The sequence below is a fragment of the Balaenoptera acutorostrata genome, chromosome 12, assembly GCF_949987535.1.
Source record: "Balaenoptera acutorostrata chromosome 12, mBalAcu1.1, whole genome shotgun sequence".
In the NCBI taxonomy this organism is placed as follows: domain Eukaryota; kingdom Metazoa; phylum Chordata; class Mammalia; order Artiodactyla; family Balaenopteridae; genus Balaenoptera; species Balaenoptera acutorostrata.
The window spans coordinates 34,062,162-34,081,423 of NC_080075.1; the positions used below are offsets into that span (position 1 = coordinate 34,062,162).

General features: G+C 42.8%; 1 protein-coding gene across 2 annotated transcripts in view; it reads right to left on the reverse strand.

Annotated features, from left to right (window-relative positions):
- Window positions 1–19,262, reverse strand: part of ANXA4 (annexin A4) — a 75,769-nt gene that overhangs the window by 29,141 nt on the left and 27,366 nt on the right. For both annotated transcript variants that reach the window (XM_057558146.1, XM_057558145.1), the window contains exons 2-4: window positions 18,812–18,866; window positions 11,818–11,905; window positions 7,104–7,198 (exon numbers count right to left, since the gene is read on the reverse strand). In XM_057558146.1, the coding sequence (XP_057414129.1) occupies window positions 7,104–7,198; window positions 11,818–11,905; window positions 18,812–18,814 (186 nt within the window). In that variant the 5' untranslated portion in view covers window positions 18,815–18,866. The remainder of the gene's footprint in view (window positions 1–7,103; window positions 7,199–11,817; window positions 11,906–18,811; window positions 18,867–19,262) is intronic.

Below are 19,262 nucleotides of genomic sequence, written 5' to 3' on the forward strand. Positions count from 1 at the left end.
ATGAACATTGGGGTGCATGTGTCTTTTTGAATTATGGTTTTCTCTGGGTATATGCCCAGTAGTGGGATTGCTGGGTCATATGGTAATTCTATTTTTAGTTTTTTAAGGAACCTCCATACTGTTCTCCATAGTGGCTGCATCAATGTACATTCCCACCAACAGTGCAAGAGGGTTCCCTTTTCTCCACACCCTCTCCAGCATTTCTTGTTTGTAGATTTTCTGATGATGCCCATTCTAACTGGTGTGAGGTGACACCTCATTGTAGTTTTGATTTGCATTTCTCTAATAATTAGTGATGTTGAGCAGCTTTTCATGTGCTTCTTGGCCATCTGTATGTCTTCTTTGGGGAAATGTCTATTTAGATCTTCTGCCCATTTTTGGATTGGGGTGTTTGTTTCTTTAATATTGAGCTGCATGAGCTGTTTATATATTTTGGAGATTAATCCTTTGTCCGTTGATTCGTTTGCAAATATTTTCTCCCATTCTGAGGGTTGTCTTTTTGTCTCGTTTATGGTTTCCTTTGCTGTGCAAAAGCTTTGAAGTTTCATTTGGTCCCATTTGTTTATTTTTGTTTTTATTTGCATTACTCTAGGAGGTGGATCAAAAAACATCTTGCTGTGATTTATGTCAAAGAGTGTTCTTCCTATGTTTTCCTCTAAGAGTTGTATAGTGTCCAGTCTTACATTTAGGTCTCGAATCCACTTTGAGTTTATTTTTCTGTATGGTGTTAGGGAGTGTTCTAATTTCATTCTTTTACATGCAGCTGTCCAGTTTTCCCAGCACCACTTATTGAAGAGACTGTCTTTTCTCCATTATATATCCTTGCCTCCTTTGTCATAGATTAGTTGACCATAGGTGCAGGGGTTTATCTCTGGGCTTTCTATCTTGTTCCATTGATCTATGTTTCTGTTTTTGTGCCAGTACCATATTGTCTTGATTATTGTAGCTTTGTAGTATAGTCTGAAGTCAGGGAGTCTGATTCCTCCAGCTCCATATTTTCCCTCAAGACTGCTTTGGCTATTCGGGGTCTTTTGTGTCTCCATACAAATTTTAAGATTATTTGTTCTAGTTCCGTTAAAAATGCCATTGGTAATTTGATAGGGATTGCATTGAATCTGTAGATTGCTTTGGGTAGTATAGTCAGTTTCACAATATGGATTCTTCCAATCCAAGAACATGGTATATCTCTCCATCTGTTGGTATCATCTTTAATTTCTTTCATCAGTGTCTTATAGTTTTCTGCATACAGGTCTTTTGTCTCCCTAGGTAGGTTTATTCCTAGGTATTTTATTCTTTTTGTTGCAATGGTAAATGGGAGTGTTTCCTTAATTTCTCTTTCAGATTATTCAGCATTAGTGTATAGGAATGCAAGAGATTTCTGTGCATTAATTTTGTATCCTGCAACTTTACCAAATTCATTGATTAGCTCTAGTAGCTTTCTGGTGGCATTTTTAGGATTCTCTATGTATAGTATCATGTCATCCGCAAACAGTGACTGTTTTACTTCCTCTTTTCCAATTTGTATTATACTTTTATTTCTTTTTCTTCTCTGACTGCCGTGGCTAGGACTTCCAAAACTATGTTGAATAATAGTGGTGAGAGTGGACATCCTTGTCTCATTCCTGATCTTAGAGGAAATGCTTTCAGTTTTTCACCATTGAGAATGATGTTTGCTGCGGGTTTGTCATATATGGCCTTTATTAGGTTGAGGTAGGTTCCCTCTATGCCCACTTTCTGGAGAGTTTTTATCATAAATGGGTGTTGAATTTTGTCAAGAGCTTTTTCTGCATCTATTGAGATGATCATATGGTTTTTATTCTTCAAGTTCTTTTTTTTTTTTTTTATAGTATGCTTTTTTTTTTTTTAAATTATTTTTATTTATTTATTTATGGCTGTATTGGGTCTTCGTTTCTGTGCGAGGGCTTTCTCTAGTTGTGGCAAGTGGGGGCCACTCTTCATCGCGGTGCGCGGGCCTCTCACTATCGCGGCCTCTCTTGTTGCGGAGCACAGGCTCCAGACGCGCAGGCTCAGTAATTGTGGCTCACGGGCCCAGTTGCTCCGCGGCATGTGGGATCTTCCCAGACCAGGGCTCGAACCCGTGTGCCCTGCATTAGCAGGCAGATTCTCAACCACTGCGCCACCAGGGAAGCCCTTCAATTTCTTAATGTGGTGTATCACATTGATTGATCTGCGTATATTGAAGAATCCTTGCATCCTTGGGATAAATCCCACTTGATCATGGTGTATGATCCTTTTAATGTGTTGTTGGATTCTGTTTGCTAGTATTTTTTTGAGGTTTTTGCATCTATGTTCATCAGTGATATTGGCCTGTAGTTTTCTTTTTTTGTAGTATCTTTGTCTGGTTTTGGTATCAGGGTGATGGTGGCCTCATAGAATGAGTTTGGGAGTGTTCCTTCCTCTGCAATTTTTTGGAAGAGTTTGAGAAGAATGGGTGTTAGCTCTTCTCTAAATGTTTGATAGAATTCACCTGTGAAGCCATCTGGTCCTGGACTTTTGTTTGTTGGAAGATTTTTAATCACAGTTTCAATTTTATTACTTGTGATTGGTCTGTTCATATTTTCTATTTCTTTCTGGTTCAGTCTTGGAAGGTTATACCTTTCTAAGAATTTGTCCATTTCTTCGAGGTTATCCATTTTATTGGCATAGAGTTGCTTGTAGTAGTCTGTTCGGATGCTTTGTATTTCTGTGGTGTCTGTTGTAACTTCTCCTTTTTCATTTCTAATTTTACTGATTTGAGTCTTCTCCCTTTTTTTCTTGATGAGTCTGGCTAATGGTTTATCACTTTGGTTTACCTTCTCAAAGAACCAGCTTTTAGTTTTATTGATCTTTGCTATCGTTTTCTTTGTTTCTATTTCATTTTTTTCTGCTCTGATATTTATGACTTCCTTCCTTCTGCTAACTTTGGGTTTTGTTTGTTCTTCTTTCTCTAGTTCCTTTAGGTGTAAAGTTAGATTGTTTACCTGAGATTTTTCTTGTTTCTTGAGGTAGGCTTGTATACCTATAAACTTCCCGGTTAGAACTGCTTTTGCTGCATCCCATAGGTTTTCAATCGTCGTGTTATCATGGTCATTTGTCTCTAGGTATTTTTTAATTGCCTCTTTGATTTCTTCAGTGATCTCTTGGTTATTTAGTAACATATTATTTAGCCTCCATGTGTTTGTGTTTTTTACGTTTTTTTCCCTGTAATTCATTTCTAATCTCATAGCATTGTGGTCAGAAAAGATGCTTGATATGATTTCAATTTTCTTAAATTTACTGAGGCTTGATTTGTGACCCAAGATGTGATCTATCCTGGAGAATGTTCCGTGTGCACTTGAGAAGAAAGTGTAATCTGCTGTTTTTGGATGGAATGTCCTATAAATATCAATTAAATCTATCTGGTCTATTGTGTCATTTAAAGCTTCTGTTTCCTTATTTATTTTCATTTTGGATGATCTGTCCATTGGTGTAAGTGAGGTGTTAAAGTCCCCCACTATCATTGTGTTAATGTCAATTTCCTCTTTTATAGCTGTTAGCAGTTGCCTTATGTACTGAGGTGCTCCTATGTTGGGTGCATATATATTTATAATTGTTATATCTTCTTCTTGGATTGATCCCTTGATCATTATGTAGTGTCCTTCCTTGTCTCTTGTAACATTATTTTAAAGTCTATTTTATCTGATATGAGTATAGCTACTCCAGCTTTCTTTTGATTTCCATTTGTATGGAATATCTTTTTCCATCCCCTCACTTTCAGTCTGTATGTGTCCCTAGGTCTGAAGTGGGTCTCTTGTAGACAGCATATAGATGGGTCTTGATTTCGTATCCATTCAGCAAGCCTGTGTCTTTTGGTTGGAGCATTGAATCCTTTCACGTTTAAGGTAATTATCGATATGTATGTTCCTGTGACCATTTTCTTAACTGTTTTGGGTTTGTTTTTGTAGGTCCTTTTCTTCTCTTGTGTTTCCCACTTAGAGAAGTTCCTTTTGCATTTGTTGTAGAGCTGGTTAGTTGGTGCTGAATTCTCTTAGCTGTTGCTTGTCTGTAAAGCTTTTGATTTCTCCATCGAATCTGAATGAGACCCTTGCTGGGTAGAGTAATCTTGGTTGTAGGTTCTTCCCTTTCATCACTTTAAGTATATCATGCCACTCCCTTCTGGCCTGCAGGGTTTCTGCTGAGAAATCAGCTGTTAACCTTATGGGAGTTCCCTTGTATGTTGTCATTTTCCCCTTGCTGCTTTCAATAATTTTTCTTTGTCTTTAATTTTTGCCAGTTTGATTACTATGTGTCTCGGCGTGTTTCTCCTTAGGTTTATCCTGTATGGGACTCGCTGTGCTTCCTGGACTTGGGTGGCTATTTCCTTTCCCATGTTAGGGAAGTTTTCAACTATAATCTCTTCAAATATTTTCTCTGGTCCTTTCTCTCTCTCTACTCCTTCTGGGACCCCTATAATGCGAATGTTGTTGCCTTTACTGTTGTCCCAGAGGTCTCTTAGGCTGTCTTCATTTCTTTTCACTCTTTTTTCTTTATTCTGTTCTGCAGCAGTGAATTCCGCCATTCTGTTTTCCAGGTCACTTATCCGTAGTTTTCATTTCGGTTATTGTATTGTTCATCTCTGTTTGTTTGTGCTTTAAATCTTCTAGATCTCTGTTAAACATTTCTTGCATCTTCTCGATCTTTGCCTCCATTCTTTTTCCGAGGTCCTGGATCATCTTCACTATCATTATTCTGAATTCTTTTTCTGGAAAGCTGCCTATCTCCACTTCATTTAGTTGTTTTTCTGGGGTTTTGTCTTGTTCCTTCATCTGGTACATAGCCCTCTGCCTTTTCATCTTGTCTATCTTTCTGTGAATGTGGTTTTTGTTCCACAGGCTGCAGGATTGTAGTTCTTCTTCCTTCTGCTGTCTGCCCTCTGGTGGATGAGGCTATCTAAGAGGCTTGTTGTAAGTTTCCTGATAGGAGGGACTGGTGGTGGGTAGAGCTGACTGTTGCTCTGGTGGGCAGAGCTCAGTAAAACTTTAATCCGCTTGACTTCTGATGGGTGGGGCCGGGTTCCCTCCTTGTTGGTTGTTTGGCCTGAGGCAACCCAACACTGGAGCCTACCTGGGCTCTTTGGTGGGGCTAATGGAGGACTCAGGGAGGGCTCACGCCAAGGAGTACTTCCCAGAACTTCTGCTGCCAGTGTCCTTGTCCCCACAGTGAGCCACAGCCACCCCCCGCCTCTGCAGGAGACCCTCCAACACTAGCAGGTAGGTCTGGTTCAGTCTCCCCTGGGGTCACTGCTCCTTCCCCTGGGTCCTGATGTGCACACTACTTTGTGTGTGCCCTCCAAGAGTGGAGTCTCTGTTTCCCCCAGTCCTGTTGAAGTCCTGCAATCACTTCCCACTAGGCTTCAAAGTCTGATTCTCTAGGAATTCCTCCTCCTGTTGCCGGACCCCCAGGTTGGGAAGCCTGACGTGGGGCTCAGAACCTTCACTCTAGTGGGTGGACTTCTGTGGTATAAGTGTTCTCCAGTCTGTGAGTCACCAACCCAGCAGTTATGGGATTTGACTTTACTGTGATTGCGCCCCTCCTACCGTTTCATTGTGGCTTCTCCTTTGTCTTTGGATGTGGGGTATCTTTTTTGGTGAGTCCCAGTGTCTTCCTGTCGATGACTGTCCAGCAGCTAATTGTGATTCTGGTGTTCTCGCAAGAGGGAGTCCAAAGGACCAATTCCTAAAGACATTTAGTCACATTTCCTCCTAGAACAGGTCAGAGAGTTTAAGAACCTGCTTAAGATCAACCAACTAATACCGAGTTGATTTGGTTTCAAGTTCTGATCTCAGATTCTCACAAACCTGAGTCCGCAACACTATATTTCAATCTATTGTGCATATTTTTATGTTACATCCACACATATCAAATGGATGAATGAACAAATAAATTAGCGTTCAGTCACTCCATTAAGGTTGGTCATCTTAACAAACGGCTGTCAGATCAGCTTAGTTCTAAAGCTGAATAATCAACCCCAAATGTGTGGCAACACTTTGTCTCTAGCTTACACATCACATGCATGTTCATTAAATTTCTTTGGGGATGGAGAAGAGCTTAAAAGGCCCAGAAGATACTCTGAGCAATCTGAGGGAGGAATCCCATTGGTGCCCAGCCAAGGTTTGCATGTAGATGCTCCCAGGAAGAGCTGAGCCAGCCCTGCCCCACCCAGCAGCTTAATGCCTGCCTTTGAGAGGCAGCCCGTCTGACTAGCTATTATAAAATATCCAAGAATAGAAATACTTATCATGGAGTTAACAGCACTCTGAGACCTGGAAGCACTTATTGATAACATTTCCTCAATAAAAAGATTCTCTAATCACACAGATGGGCTTCCAGTGATGTGGAAAGATTGGGTGAATGACTCTGATAAGTGAGCTGTTGAAAATGAGACTGAGACAGGGTTGCTCAGGGGTGCGGGATTCAAAGAGGAAGGGGAAAACATGGTGAATGAACCACCTTTGAATGCATAAGCCACTTACATACACACACACACACACACACACACACACAGAGCCCCATTCTAGAACTGGAGGGGGTGGCTCTCAGTTAAGGATCATTCAAAGGAATGAATATATACTACAAATGGGTTTATGTAGAAGAGTTGGATAGACCCTAAATCCTCGGAGAGCCTATTTAGAACAAACTGGATTTAAACATTTTAGTCAGTTTGGAGGATCGTCATTCAGAAGTGGCCTAAAGGAAAGGCCAAGGGAAGCAACACTGAAAGCTGAGCCCTGCCCAGTGCTCCAAAGGGTAGGGGGCTGAGTCCATTCCACAACCAAGTCCCTGAAAGGACTTGTGGGGGAAGAGACTAAACTTAGCCTTGAATTTTGTGAATCAAGAGCTCCCTGAAATCACTTCTGGTTATGGACAGTGGAGGAACTCTTGAACGTGTTGAAACTGTTTTTTGTTTGTTTGTTTGTTTGTTTTATTCCAAGAACATCTTTAAACAAGGCAAAGGATCCATCTTTTAAAAACCAAGGGCCACTACTTCAGGATTCAAGAAGGAAGGGGCCCCTGCTCCCCTACTGCTGACAGGTCCCTTGTCAAGCCAGAGAGCTGCCACCTACCCTGCCGATGGCAGTCTTGTAGGCCGTCCTGATTTCCTGGCGCTGGGCCATGTTGCGATAGGCCAGGACGTTGATGATGGCATCTTCATCCGTGCCTGGTGTGGAGCGGAGACAGGGAGTGAGTGGGATTTGAGAGAGGAATGAGAAAATGGGTTCCTCTGCGGACACCGGTGTAACCCAAACACACGCAGAGAGCTTTCTAAGAAAAGAAGTTCTTGTTCAGAGGGTTTGTCTATTTTGGAGGGAAAACAGACACTAGATTAGAGTCTCGGTCTCTCCTTTCATTAGCTATTTTTTTTTAACATCTTCATTGGAGTATAGTTGCTTTACAATGGTGTGTTAGTTTCTGCTGTATAACAAAGTGAATCTGCTATACATATACCTATATCCCCATATCCCCTCCCTCTTGAGCCTCCCTCCCACCCTCCCTTTCCCACCCCTCTAGGTGGACACAAAGCATGGAGCTGATCTCCCTGTGCTATGCAGCTGCTTCCCACTAGCTATCTATTTTACGTTTGGTAGTGTATGTATGTCCATGCCACTCTCTCACTTCATCCCAGCTTACCCTTCCCCCTCCCCGTGTCCTCAAGTCCATTCTCCACGTCTGCATCTTTATTCCTGTCCTGCCCCTAGGTTCATCAGAACCGTTTTTTTTTTTTAGATTCCATATATATGTGTTAGCATACAGTGTTTGTTTTTCTCTTTCTGACTTACTTCACTCTGTATGACAGACTCTAGGTCCATCCACCTCACTACAAATAACTCAATTTCGTTTCTCTTTATGGCTGAGTAATATTCCATTGTATATATGAGCCACTAAATGAAAGAGTTAACTTCTCTGAGCATTAGTTTCCTTATCTATGAATGTGAGTGATCATAATACTTTTCCTCTTTGGATCACCCATATTTATCTTCCATGTTCTTGCCTTTCTCTCCTCACTTTTATCTCTTTATCATCTCCTCTGAGTTTCAGAACAGTTCAAACCCGTCTTTTAATTCATGATTTGGCACTTCAAAGGGTTTAAATTGGCTGCTCATTGTATCCACTGCGTTTTAAGATCTGTATTTGCGTTTTTCTTTTCTAAGCTCTCTTTCCTGATCTCTGATCAGGAAACATTTTATAACTGCCCATGAATTCCCATGATGCAATATCCTACCAAAACTTTTCACTATGAATTACAATTTTTAAAAAAAAATTTTAAAAAGATTGTTATTTTTGCTTTTTTAAAAAAATTTATTTATTTATTTGGCTGTGTCGGGTCTTAGCTGCGGCATGCGGGATCTTTCGTTGTGGTGCGAGGGCTCTTCATTGTGGTGCACAGGCTTCTCTCTAGTTGTGGTGTGCAGGCTCTAAAGCACATGGGCTCAGTAGTTGCGGCACATGGGCTTATTTGCCCAGCGGCATGTGGGATCTTAGTTCCCCGACCGGGGATCGAACCCGCATCCCCTGCATTGGAAGGCGGATTCTTAACCACTGGACCACCAGGGAAGTCCCTGAATTACAAATTTAAAATGTCATAAATTTTGTTTGCCTGTTTCTTGCAGCAGCTTTTACAGGAGACTTTCACAGCTGGATGTTCATGTATGCTGGGTGAGTTTTCCATTTTCCCATATACTGTATGGGAAGATGTGATGAGTTACAGGAGAGTCTATTGAAATATTTCAGGGAGAAATCAAAAAATATATAGATTCACCAGAGTTATCCTTTGCAAAATTAGAGATCTAGAAAAATATGAGGTGTACGGAGGAAGCTATAGAGGTTGTTTTTGGGTTTTTTTGTATTTTTTATTTATGGCTGCATTGGGTCTTTGTTGCTGTGTGCGGGCTTTCTCTAGTTGTGGCGAGCAGGGGCTACTCTTTGTTGCGGTGCACGGGCTTCTCACTGCAGTGGCTTCTCTTGTTATGGAGCATGGGCTCTAGGCACACGGGCTTCAGCAGTTATGGCACGTGGGCTCGGTAGTTGTGGCTCGCCGGCTTAGTTACTCTGCGGCACGTGGGATCTTCCCAGACCAGGGCTCGAACCCGTGTCCCCCACATTGGCAGGCGGACTCCCAGCCACTGCGCCATCAGGGAAGCCTGCTATAGAGTTTTAAGTTTACATAACTTAGGGACCTACTCTCTGTTCTCTTGGGGGAAAAAAAAAAAAAAAAGAGGGTAATAGATACAACCATCCTTTTTCCAGGAGAACTCTCAGCTGTGGGGAGAAGGTTCATTGCCTTTTGCTTTATTATACAGTTTCTGTGAAAGGCACCACCACTCTTCTGGTCTGTCAGGCTTGAACCCTCAAAATAGCTTTGATTATTTTACCCGCTCTCTTCCTTCACATTCAGATTTCCTGACAAGTCATGCAAAATCTAGCTCTAAAACCCTTTTTGTATCTGTCCCCTCTTTTTAATTCCTATGACAACCACTCGAGTTCAGGGTTTTTTCTTAGACAACTTAAAGTCTGCTAAGTAGTAGTCTCACTTCCTAATTGGTCTTTCTAATGTCTTGCTAGATTCATTTTCCTAAAATGACAAACTCTCACAGTGTCCCTCCCCTACTCAGGATACACTGAGTACACTACTCAGCCATCCCTACTCAGGACGGCTCCCCACCATTTGCTGGATTTACTATCCGCACTGCTGTCTGGCATTTGGGACTCTCCACCATACCCCATTCACTATTGTAAATATCCACATACAAAGTTACAGGCAGCCAAATCCAGAGACTTAGCTCCTGAATTCCCGTGCTTGACCCAACTACACTGCACTCCTTTCTCCTGACCTCCTTCATTACGAGTCTATGGGTTTATGTCTCCCTAACCCCCTCCATCTAGCATCCTGATTCTGGCATTTGTTGTTTCCTGGACAATGCCTCTGGGTCATCCTCCCATGTCAGTAGCCTCCTCAGGACCCACCCCATGGTACCTGCCTTCCCAGAAGTCACCTAAAAAGTCAACTCCTGCTTTGTAAGTACATCCTGCTGCAAGCCATGTATTTACATGGCCTGCAGCTAAGTGCCTCAGCTAAAATGTAAAACAGGGCGATGCTCACACTCATCCCATGCCTTTGCTCATGCTGTTCCATTCACCTGAAAGCCATTCTCTCTTATCTATTTACTTACTTACTGAATAAATTTAACTCATCTCCCAAGGCCCATCTCAATTTCTACATCCTCCAAGAAGTTTTGCCTGATGCTCCCAAATGACATGTGATCTCTCTGACTCCTAATGGGATCTTACTCGTGCCCCTCCCGTCGCTATCATATTATGAACCGATCATGTTTCTGCGCATGCCTCGGCTGCCTAGCATCCATGGACGATTGAACCGCAGGACTAGGTTTACAGTCTTTGTCTCCTCTAACCTTCACTGGCCCACACAGCGAGCACTGAAAATGGTTTGTTGTATCAAATGCCTCCTGACTCTGAGAATTCCGAATGCCATGTGGTCTACGTTCTGAATTATGGTGTTCTTGCTATCCACCAAAGAATTAGGATACACCTGAAAAAAAGGGTGGGCCGAGTACCTTTTCCATTTTATTTATGAAAAGGGAAAACGATAGATTCAGGGTAATGTCCTGTTCAGAGGTGGGCAGCAGCACAGCACAGTGGCTTAAGCTCCAGCTCTGGAGTCGGACTGCCTGGAATTGCCTAGAATCCTGACACGTACGATTCCAGACACCTCAGGCAAGTTAGCTCATCTCCCTAAACCTCAACTTTCTCATTAGTGAAACAAGCTGCTGTCAGAATTAAAACATAATCTATGTAACACATTGTGCCTGACACACAGTAGAGCTTAATAAATGCTCACTATTATTGTGATCGTTCCTGTTAGTAGCATTGGGGCTAAGATGAATTCTTTTTGGATAAAAAAACTGGGAAATAACGCCTCATGGTCAAACGTTTTTATCCAAATCTTGAGGAGATTCTAAATAGCAGCTATGAAACAGAGAGCACTTCTCTGGCCAAATGTCCACTCAGGTAAGTTTGGAGGCAGGGTCCTGGTCAGCATAGCCTGCAGTGCCCAGGCATGGCTGTGCCCACCCAGTGGGAGGCCTTTGCCCACGGGAGCTACCAGAGGGTGGTGCACTGGAAGACAAGCCCTTCTGGTCACATGCGCACAGCCTTCTCACCTAAAATCCCACACGCTACACGGGGGTACTGGCCTAGCTGTGCCTATTACAGCAGCAACAGGTGGGGGGCTGACTCAAGGGAAAGAACGTGGACTTAGAGCTGGCAGGCTCTGCTGAGTGTGACTCACGGCTCAGTTCCACTTACTCTGTGCCTTCCTACGTTACTTCTCTGAGTCTCAGTTTCACATCTGTAAAATGGGGCGAAAATAACAATAGCACCAGCTGCTTTCACTACATCACAGGATTATCGCACGTATTCATTCAGATAATATTTGTCAAAGTGCTTTGTAAACCTTCTGGCGTGACATGCATACATGGGTTAACTGGAAAACAAATACATTTCTCAAATTTGATATATAGATTCATAACACCGGAATGTAAAACAGATTTAACTTATCGGGGAAGTCCAGAATGTGTTCATCACATTTAAAATTCTTAGTAAAAAACCCTCCCGTCTAGTTTGCCTTGACAAGTCAACGTGTTCCCATTGTGTTTTCTTAGCGTGAGACGTACTCACAGTTGCCTGTGGACCCAACACCCTCCGGGTGACTCTGTCGTGCACAGCACATGAGGGGCTGTTTACCTCCAGTGGGACACTTACCGAGCCCTTTCATGGCCTTCCTCAGGTTCTGGGCGTCTTCGGTGGCACTGAAGCCTGCAGCAGCTTTGACGGTGCCTCCCTTGGCTGCCTGAGTGCACAGAGAAAGATGGTGGCTGAGAGGCACTTCTTACCAGCATGGCGCCACCTCACACAGCAAGTTTGCTGAGCACCCACCGTGGGCCAGACACCCTTCCAGGTGCTGGGACACGGCAGTGACTGTGAGAGATGAGGCTCTAGCTCCCCTGGAGCTGAGGTTCAAGTTCAGCAGGAGGCAGACCAGTAAACGAGCCAACAAACAAATATTCCACCAGGCGGCCGGTGGTGAGAAGGGCTACAGGGCAGACAGAGAGGTCCTGGAGGGGCTGCTCTGAGGAGTGACATTCAGGCTGAGGGCTGAGTGACAGGAAGCAGCTGACTGTGCAAAGATCAGGGCAAAGTGTTACAGGCAGAGGAAACAGCTGAGGCAAAGGCGCTGAGGCTGGAGCTGCCTTCTGGGGGAGGAGTGGGACCGAGGCCAGTGCGGCTTGAGTTGGTGGGCAAGCTGGGGAGTGGTAAGGTAAGTTACACCATTACCTACACAGTAATCTTGTCTCCCCTGAAAGGGGAAAATCAAACCTGAATTCAATCAAGCCTCTAAGGCCAAATACCAATTTATGGTAAATAGGAGAAAGAGGAAAATGTTAACCTACCCCACAGGGCTGTAATCAGCACAATCCAGACTGTGAGAAACACTACTTGATGAATGACCTAGTTTCTTCAACAAATAAACTGCAAGGAGAGTTAGAAAAGAGAGAGCTGGAGGGACTTCCCTGGTGGCGCAGTGGTTAAGAATCCGCCTGCCAATGCAGGGGACACGGGTTCGAGCCCTGGTCCAGGAAGATCCTACATGCTGTGGAGCAACTAAGCCCGTGCGCCACAACTACTGAGCCTGTGCTCTGGAGCCCACAAGCCACAACTACTGAGCCCACGTGCCACAACTACTGAAGCCCGCGTGCCTAGAGCCCGCGCTCCGCAACAAGAGAAGCCACCGCAATGAGAAGCCCGTGCACCGCAACAAAGAGTAGCCCCCGCTCGCCGCAACTAGAGAAAGCCCGCGCACAGCAGCGAAGACCCAATGCAGCCAAAAATAAATAAATAAAATAAAATAAAATTTTTTTTTAAAAAAGAGAGAGATGGAGGGGAAATATAGCTTTAAAGAGATTAAAAATGCACATCAATAATCATAATGGGTGAACTTACTGGGATCCTGAATCAAACAAACAGTAAAAAAAAAAAAAATGACATTTATGAGACAGTTGGACATTGAACACTGACTTGATATTTGATGCCATTAAGCAACTAGTGTTAACGGTTTTAGGTATGATAATGGTATTGTGGTTATATTTTATTTTTTTAAGAGTTTGAATCTTATACACATTGAAAGAGTTTATAGAGGAGAGGATAAGATGTCTGGAGTTTGCTTCAAAATAACGGGTTGGGGGAAGTAAGTGGAGGTAAAGAAGAAACAAGGCTGACCATGAGTTAATAATTACTGAGTTATTATTATGTAATATAATAATTACTGACCATGAGTTAATAATAATTATAGGTACAAAGGGGTTCTTTTTAATATTTGGTCTACTTTTGTATGTGTTTACCTTTTTCCATAATAAAAACTTTAAAAATGAAAAAGAAAGAAAATCAGAGAGATTGCAAGGGCAGAACAAGAGCCTTCACAAGCCAGTGAGGAGTTTCTGTTTTATTCTAAACGCAGTAGGAGCCGCTGGCAGGCTTTCAGCAAAGGGATGGAGGAGATGATCTGATTTACATGATAAAAAGATCACTTGGGCTGCTGTAGGGAGATACAGAGACGAGTTGAGAATCTGGGCCAAGATCCAGGGATATGATGGTAGACGAGGGTGAAACAGTAAAAATGGAAAGAGACAGACAGACTCAGCACATGTTTTGGAGCAAAGGCGGCAGAACTTGCCGATGGACTGATGTGGGAGGTGAGGAAAGAAAAGAAGCAAGTGTAACTCTAAATCTTTTTCCCTGAGCAGCCAAGCAGAGAGCGGTATCATTTACCCAGATGGGGAAAGCTGGAGGACGACCAGATTTGGGATGGCAGTGGGGAGTGGGATTTAGAAGTTCTATTTTCAAAATGTTAAGTTTGGGATGTCCATTAAACATCCAAGTGGAGTTGTCAAAAGGATGGTTGGTTATACAACGTAAATCTAGAGGGCAAGTCTAGAGTAATAAATTCAGGACACATCAGCGTTTGAATGGTATTGGACGAAATGACCTAGGGAGAAAGTGAAGAACGGGTCCTAGGACAAGCCTGGGCCTCTCCAGCAGAGAAGGACCGGAATGGGTAACCAAGAAGGACTGGTCCTTGATGTATAAAGAAAACCAGGAGCGTGTGTTGTCCAGAGGCTGAGGAAGGAGGAAGATGTCAGTGCCTGCTAAGGTAGGTGTGAGTAGAGGACACAGAAGGGATGGTCAGATGGGGCAACACGGAAGGTCCTGGTGATCCTGACAAAGGCTTCTGCAGTGGAATGGAGGGGACAGAAGCCTGACCAAGTGGCAGAGGGAAGGATGGGAAGTCATGAGGAGGAGACCGCAGTCTAGACACTGGAGATGAGGTCTAGCATCACCGGAAACGACCAGCATACCTTAAAGTGAGACATACTCTGATGTGTACAAGGGACAAAAAGTTAGTGAATCTGACCCTCTGCAAATACAGACTACAAATTAAAAACATCAACAAGCAAAACATGGGTTAGTAACCAGTAGGTACCATTCAGTTGACTTATGACTTAGAGATAATGTATTGATTAAGATCAAGGTGCCCTGAGTATTTCTAATGTATTTACTAATTTATTAATGTTATTTATGTACGTGAGGCAGCAAAGAGAAACATATAATTCAATACAAAAGATAAATAAATAGATGAAGAAATTCAGTGACAGGACACAAAGCATAGAAAATTACAGTAAAGAAGGGGGTGGAAAGGAAACAGAAACGGAGACCTTAAGGGCCTGTGTAATTATTCGACATGAGCCACAGATTTCTCTGTCTAGAAGCCAAACAAGAGGGAACTGTAATCAATAATGAGACTCACAGTGTCCATGAGAGGCAAAGAGATCAATTGCACCGAACTGCATCCCCAAAGAAAGACATGTTGAAGTCCTAACCCCCAGTACCTCAGAATGTGCCCTTATTTGGAAATACTGTCATTACAATGAATGAATTAATTGTAATTAATTAAAGCAAGATGAGGTCCTACTGGAGTAGGGTGAGCCGCTAATTCAACATGGCTGGTGTCCTTCTTAGAAAACAGCACGTGAAAACAAAGACAATCAGGGAGAACACCCCATGATAATGTGTTGTTGACTCCAATGTCTGCCAAAAAATGCCTAAGATTGCCAGCAAACCACCAGAAGCTAGAAAGAGACAAGGAAGAATTCCCCTACGGATTTCAGAGGGACCATGGCCCTGCCAACATCTTGATTTTGGATTTCTAGCCTCCAGAAATACAAGATAACATATTTCTGTTATTTTGAACCACCCAGTTTGTGGTGCTTTGTTACGGCAGCCTCAGGAAATTAATGCAGGCATTTTACTTGTTTTCTTCTACTATATATCTGTAGTAATAAGCAAGCTGGTGATTCGCTGTCAGAATTTCAAATGGCCTAGCTCAGCCCTTGACCCCACCAAGACAGCTTTCTGAATCAAATGTTTCACAAGGTTCTTCTGGAACTCCAGTATTGAAAAAATTTTGGATGGTACTTAAACACTGCATTTGACTTTTAAAGCAACTTGCATTGCTGAGGGACACTAGTATGGGATTAAAATTAATATCTAACAAGATGAATCGATAGAGAAATGTGCAAAGATAATTCAGCTTATCTATCAGCATCTTTTTTCCGGAACAAGATAAGCCCGGAAAATTTGTTCCTGTTAGCTCTAAAGTATCCATATTGACTAAATTCCAGGGAATAATGTATCATTATCTATTCCAGGAAGGCAGGGGATTCCACCCCAGGAAGGCTTCTTGTGGCAGCAGGCAAAGGAAACAGGCGGAGGATGCAGGGAAGAATGATGAAAACAAATAGCTAGAAATCAGTGATGTATCACCATCAATGAAATGTCATTCAGTTATTAAAATAATAAATAACGATAAAGATAAATGTCAAAAGATGGGACTACGATACGATGAAATAGCTAGCAATAAAAAGGAACAGAGGAACAAACTGCTGATACAGCACCAGGGATGGATTGCAAAAAAATCTAACGCTGACAATAAAAGAGCACACGCTCTATGATTCCATTTATAGGATGTTCTCGAACAGGCAAAACTAATCTATGGTGAAAACAATCAGAACAGTGGTTCCATTTCTGGAGTGGAGTGGAGAGCAGGGTGGGGGCTGATCTGGAACGGGCATGGAGGAACTTCCTGGAGCGATGAAATGTTCTATCTGGATAAGAGGGGTAGGTTACACGGTACCTACCTTTGTCAAAACTCATCTACCAAGTAACCTTAAGAGCTGTGCATTTCACTGTAAATTATACCTCTAAAATTTTTGGTAAATATTTGAATACATTGGCCTTTAAAACATATTTTCCTTTCAGATATGTGTCATATGGTCATTGTAGAGATTTGGAAAAAATTTTTTTAAAGAATTAAGAGGGCTTCCCTGGTGGCGCAGTGGTTAAGAATCTGCCTGCCAATGCAGGGGACACGGGTTCGAGCCCTGGTCTGGGAAGATCCCACATGCCGCGGAGCAACTAAGCCCGTGAGCCACAACTACTGAGCCTGCGCGTCTGGAGCCTGTGCTCCGCAACAAGAGAGGCCGCGATAGTGAGAGGCCCGCGCACCGCGATGAAGAGTGGCCCCCGCTTGCCGCCAACTAGAGAAAGCCCTCGCACAGAAACGAAGACCCAACAAAGCCAAGAATAAGTAAATAAATAAATAAATATTAAAAAAAAAAAAAAAAAGAATTAAGAGAAAATCTGGGGGGTAGGGGGAGGGATAAATTAGGAGGCTGGGCTTAACATATACAAACTACTATGTATAAAATAGATAACCAACAAGGACCTAATGTATAGCACAGGGAACTATACTCAGTATTATGTAATAACCTATAAGGGAAAAGAATCTGAAAAAGAATATATATATAAGATACATATAACTGAATTGCTATGCTGTACACCTGAAATTTACATATTGTAAATCAACTATACTTCAATAAAATTTTTTTAAAGAATTAAGAAGAAAAATACAACACCCATAACTCCACCATCGAGAGTAAATAATTTTAATATGCTATAAGATGTAAAATAAACGTGTTAGCATAGCAAAGACTAGAGTGAATACATTTACTGTTCTTTATGTTCTTATTACTACTATTTCAAAACCACTATCATACGAGTAGGGTCTAAAATAAAGTGATGGAAAATAATTGGGAATTACAGTATTGTGATTATATTGTATGGTTTTCCTTTCCTTTAAAGATGCCCTTTACCTGTCCAATAAATAATAGTCATAATGGAAAAACAGGTTCTAGGAGGAAAGATGAGAGCAACTGAGGTAATTTTCCTCAGTGGAAAGCTCACTAAAGGGTCACTTGGTTACAGTCTTCACATGTAGAAAGGCTGCGAGCTTGTTCAGAACAGGAAGAGCGTCCCATTAATTATGGGTCCCCAGAGCTAAATACCATGCACAAAGTAGGGGCACTGTAAACATCTCTGAATAAATGTTGTACATGTCCAGGGAGAATCCATCAAGAACAAATGGATTTTAAGGCTTTTTTTTTTTTTTTTAAAGATTTATTGATTGATTGATTGCTATGTTGGGTCTTCGTTTCTGTGCTAGGGCTTTCTCTAGTTGCGGCAAGCGGGGGCCACTCTTCATCGCGGTGCGCGGGCCTCTCACTATTGTGGCCTCTCTTGTTGCGGAGCACAGGCTCCAGACGCGCAGGCTCAGCAGTTGTGGCTCACGGGCCTAGTCGCTCTGCGGCATGTGGGATCTTCCCAGACCAGGGCTCGAACCCGTGTCCCCTGCATTAGCAGGCAGATTCTCAACCACTGCGCCTCCAGGGAAGCCCAAGAACAAATGGATTTTAAAGGACAGCATAAGAGATTTGGTGCAGACACGAGTAAGCCCTTGACTGTCAGAGACGATGAAGAAAATTCTAGAATGTCTAATGTTAAAAAAAAAAAGACGTTAAGAGTATATTACTCTTTGTTCAGGATAGTTTACACATCCATCTTCCTAAAGGAAAGTGTCTAGAGTTGGCGGAATGTCTAGTTCCTCTCCAAGTATGAGATTCTACTTCTATTATTTCTTCCTAGAAGACCAGGGATCAAGCGTCACCTGCCTATTCAGAAACTTTATTTGGGCAGGAGAAGGAGAGCAGGTGGCCGGCCTCAGGTACAGCCATGTTTGCAGCTGAAAGGCTCAGCTTCCACAGCGGCAGTGAGCTTTGTGGAACTCTCAAAGGGATCCAATTCCCTGCCTGTCCCTGAGATCAGATAACCAAGCTCTGAGGAGGCCAGTCACAGCCAACAGCAGGCAGCAGATAACAAGTGTTCCTTAGCCGATGAGCCTTCTTGATGAGCCTGAAATGATGGGGTTCCACAAAGCGTGGACGGCGGTCATCTCCTAGTGGAGGAAGCTGCGGGATTTTCAGTCTTTCCTTTTTATTTGCCTACAATTTCTAAAATGGACATGTAGTGCTTCTGCAGAGAGAAAACTATAACTTGATTCTGCATCTCAGGATGTTAGAAGGATTCAAAGGAGTCCCTCTTTGAATTAATTTTCAGGGTCAGGTTACTCACCACCCCTGAAAGAAGTGAAAATGGTGTTTTCGAAAAAAGAAACTGCCTTTCCATTTCCTCGTCCCTCTCCTCTGATGAGCAAACAACCCTCTGTATAAGGCAACAGCCCCTGAGTACACATCCTGTACCTGTCTGCAGTTGGCACCAGGGAGGGTGAGGCACGTCTCCAACTTACCATGACTTTGACTCTACGTCAGGATCAGAGTTCAGTCAGCCAAGCAGAAGTTTCTCTGTGATAAAAGCAGAAGGGACATTACTGTGATAAGAGAAGTGTCCTTAGAATCATTAATCAGGATAACGTACAATTTGCACAAAGTTAAGCCGCAGGGAAATAACACCCAATTTCATCAGAAGGCCAGCTATTGATTAGCCAAAGAGACAAGGGCCAGGCTAATCATTAAAGAGAAACTGTTCTAAGGGGCGAGTTAACTACGCCGGCAAAATACTGTGCTACCTGCTCTTCTGTTTGGAGAGAACACATTACAGAAATGGTTCCTCTTGCTTAGTTAGGGTGAGGTACATTGCTTGTACTCAAGCCAAACCTAGATTCTGAACTGGGAGCTCTAGTGGATCAGAAGAGATGCCTCTTGGAGAGAAAAGAGAATCCGACTGCATCAGGGAAAAGC